General features: G+C 52.3%; 1 protein-coding gene across 1 annotated transcript in view; it reads left to right on the plus strand.

Annotated features, from left to right (window-relative positions):
* Spocd1 (SPOC domain containing 1) overlaps window positions 1-1,917 on the plus strand; it is a 36,291-nt gene extending 34,374 nt beyond the window's left edge. Inside the window, exons 13-14 of the mRNA XM_031377030.1 lie at window positions 318-504; window positions 1,313-1,917. Coding sequence (XP_031232890.1) covers window positions 318-504; window positions 1,313-1,917 — 792 coding nt within the window. The remainder of the gene's footprint in view (window positions 1-317; window positions 505-1,312) is intronic.
* Window positions 1,918-2,205: the final 288 nt, after the last annotated feature.

A 2,205-nucleotide genomic window follows, 5' to 3' on the forward strand; every position in this document is an offset into this window, starting at 1 on the left:
CTGTCCTGGAACTCACTCTGTAGACCAGGCTGGCCTCAAACTCAGAAATCCACCTGTCTCTGCCTCCCTAGTGCTGGGATTAAAGGTGTGTGCCACTACCACCAGGCATGATTCTTAACAGTAGCAAAATTACAGTTATGAAGTAGCAACGAAGATAATGTTATGGTTGGGCTCACCCCTGCACAAGGAGCTGTAGTAAAGGCTCGCTGTATTAGGAAGGTTGAGAACCACTGAAGTCGAGAAAGTAGGCTGTCCTGAGAGTGTCTGCCAAGTCCAGAGGATGACCGTTCCATTGCCACTTCCTCTGAATCTTCCAGGACATCTGTGTGGTCAGATTTTGTCCCCAGGAGTCTCGGGACATCCAGAGCTACCGTCTGCTTTACTCCTACCTCAACAACAAGCAGTGCCACTGCCTGACGACGGTCCAGCAGGTGAAAATGGTCATGCTGCCCCTGCCTGCCTTTGAACCTCTGCCAGCCAGGCTGCGCTCTTTGGGGGGCCCAGGTGAGAACCAGCTACCCACCCAAATAGAACTACAGAGCAGCCACATTTGATCCAAGTAAGTGTAGCAGGACAGAGGCAGATCCAGACGTCTTGCAACAAAACTCATAGCAGCCAAGAGGAATAGGCATGCCTGCGTGTGTCTGCGTGCCTGCGTGCGGCTGTGGCTGCACTAGCTAGGTCTGGCTTCAGGGCAGGGATCTGCCTAGGCGTGGCCCTAGGAAGATCACCTGTGGAAAAGGACTTTAGGGACTCACAAGCAGGATGTGCTTGCCTGCTCTGAAGCAAAAAGCCTTAAGTCTTTGCTGGGCTGCAGTTCCCCATACAGGAGGCACGTTGGCATGTCCTCCATTGGGCGTTTCTGGGTTAAATCCCAGCTTACGTTCGACCATAGCTGCCAGCTTGCCAGGGCACACCTTTGTTCATAAGGTCTCTCTCTCAATGATACATCCACTTCTCATTCATTCATTCATTCTTTAATAAGCCACTGCCTCAATTTGTGGTAGGCTCAAAGACAGATGATACACTAACTCTGGGGATGGTGTTGACTGTCTTCACTAAGGTTTGAGGTCAAACCATCAAACCATCCATGGCCTCCCCTCTGCCAGATGACCATTGATCACCTAGACTGAGCACTCTGAGACAGGCTCATTTGCCCACTTGCTTTCTTCTACCTCAGTGTCAGACCCAACCTCTAGACCCACTGCAGCTTTTGCTGGTGTGTGTGTGTGTGTCCGTGTGTGTCTGAGTGTGTGTGTGTGTGTGTGTTTACTTCCTCCAGGTCTTGGGACCCTCTTCCTCCTCTTTTCAGGTCTTGAAACAACTCACACGAGCCTGTTACTAGCTGTGCTGTTTCCTAAGGATAAGCTTCCACACACAGCTATGTCCAGTCCTGTGTCAAACAAGGTCCCAAAGACCGTGTCCTTCAGCAAAAGAGTGGAAAGGATATGCTACTCACCAGAGGGCAGGAGGTCAGAGACCACTTCGTCTCCCCTTGAGGGGGGCCCAAAGAAGAGCTCAGCCAAGGGCAGCCTAGCTCCAAGGAGTGTTTGTGCTCCACAGAGCCTCCCCAGAGGCAGGGGGAGGCAGTGGTCCCCAGAAGCAGGCTGGCACCACTCCCAGCATCCCAGTTCATCAGGTCCAATGTTCCCTGGCATTGGCCAAGGACAGCACCTCCACAGGGCCTCCTGTTTCCACCATGACCTACTCCAGCACCTCAAGGCCTTAGTGACCATGAGTCACCAGTTCCAGGCCTCCCTGTGGCCCCAAAGCCAGGGTTCCCTCCTCCCATCCACTGTAGTATCTGCAGTTCCAGATCCCCTTGGGCCTTCTTTGGGCCCCAAGGATGGAGGTGGTTCTGACTGTCCCCTGCCGGAGGGGACAGACCCTTTAGAGCCACCAGAACAGGAGTGTTGATTCCTTTAGTGATGTTGAGCCTGAGGAACAGCAAGTGAGCTCTCCCACACCTGCCTAGTTTGTATCTCTTCTGCAGTCTGTTTGATGTTGATTTTTGGTTCAATAAAAACTTGGCAAAGTAAGAATTGCTGGGAAGGAGTCTCTAGTCCCATCCAGGTGTGGCTTGAAGTATCTTTGAATTTTTGTGCACATATGCGTGATCTTCCCAGCTGCTGACTGGGGGCCGGGGGTGGGAGGGAGTCTCGAACCATCACTTTGTCTCAGGACAAAGATCTTGCTATGTGGCTT

Source organism: Mastomys coucha, unplaced genomic scaffold (genome assembly GCF_008632895.1).
Source record: "Mastomys coucha isolate ucsf_1 unplaced genomic scaffold, UCSF_Mcou_1 pScaffold18, whole genome shotgun sequence".
In the NCBI taxonomy this organism is placed as follows: domain Eukaryota; kingdom Metazoa; phylum Chordata; class Mammalia; order Rodentia; family Muridae; genus Mastomys; species Mastomys coucha.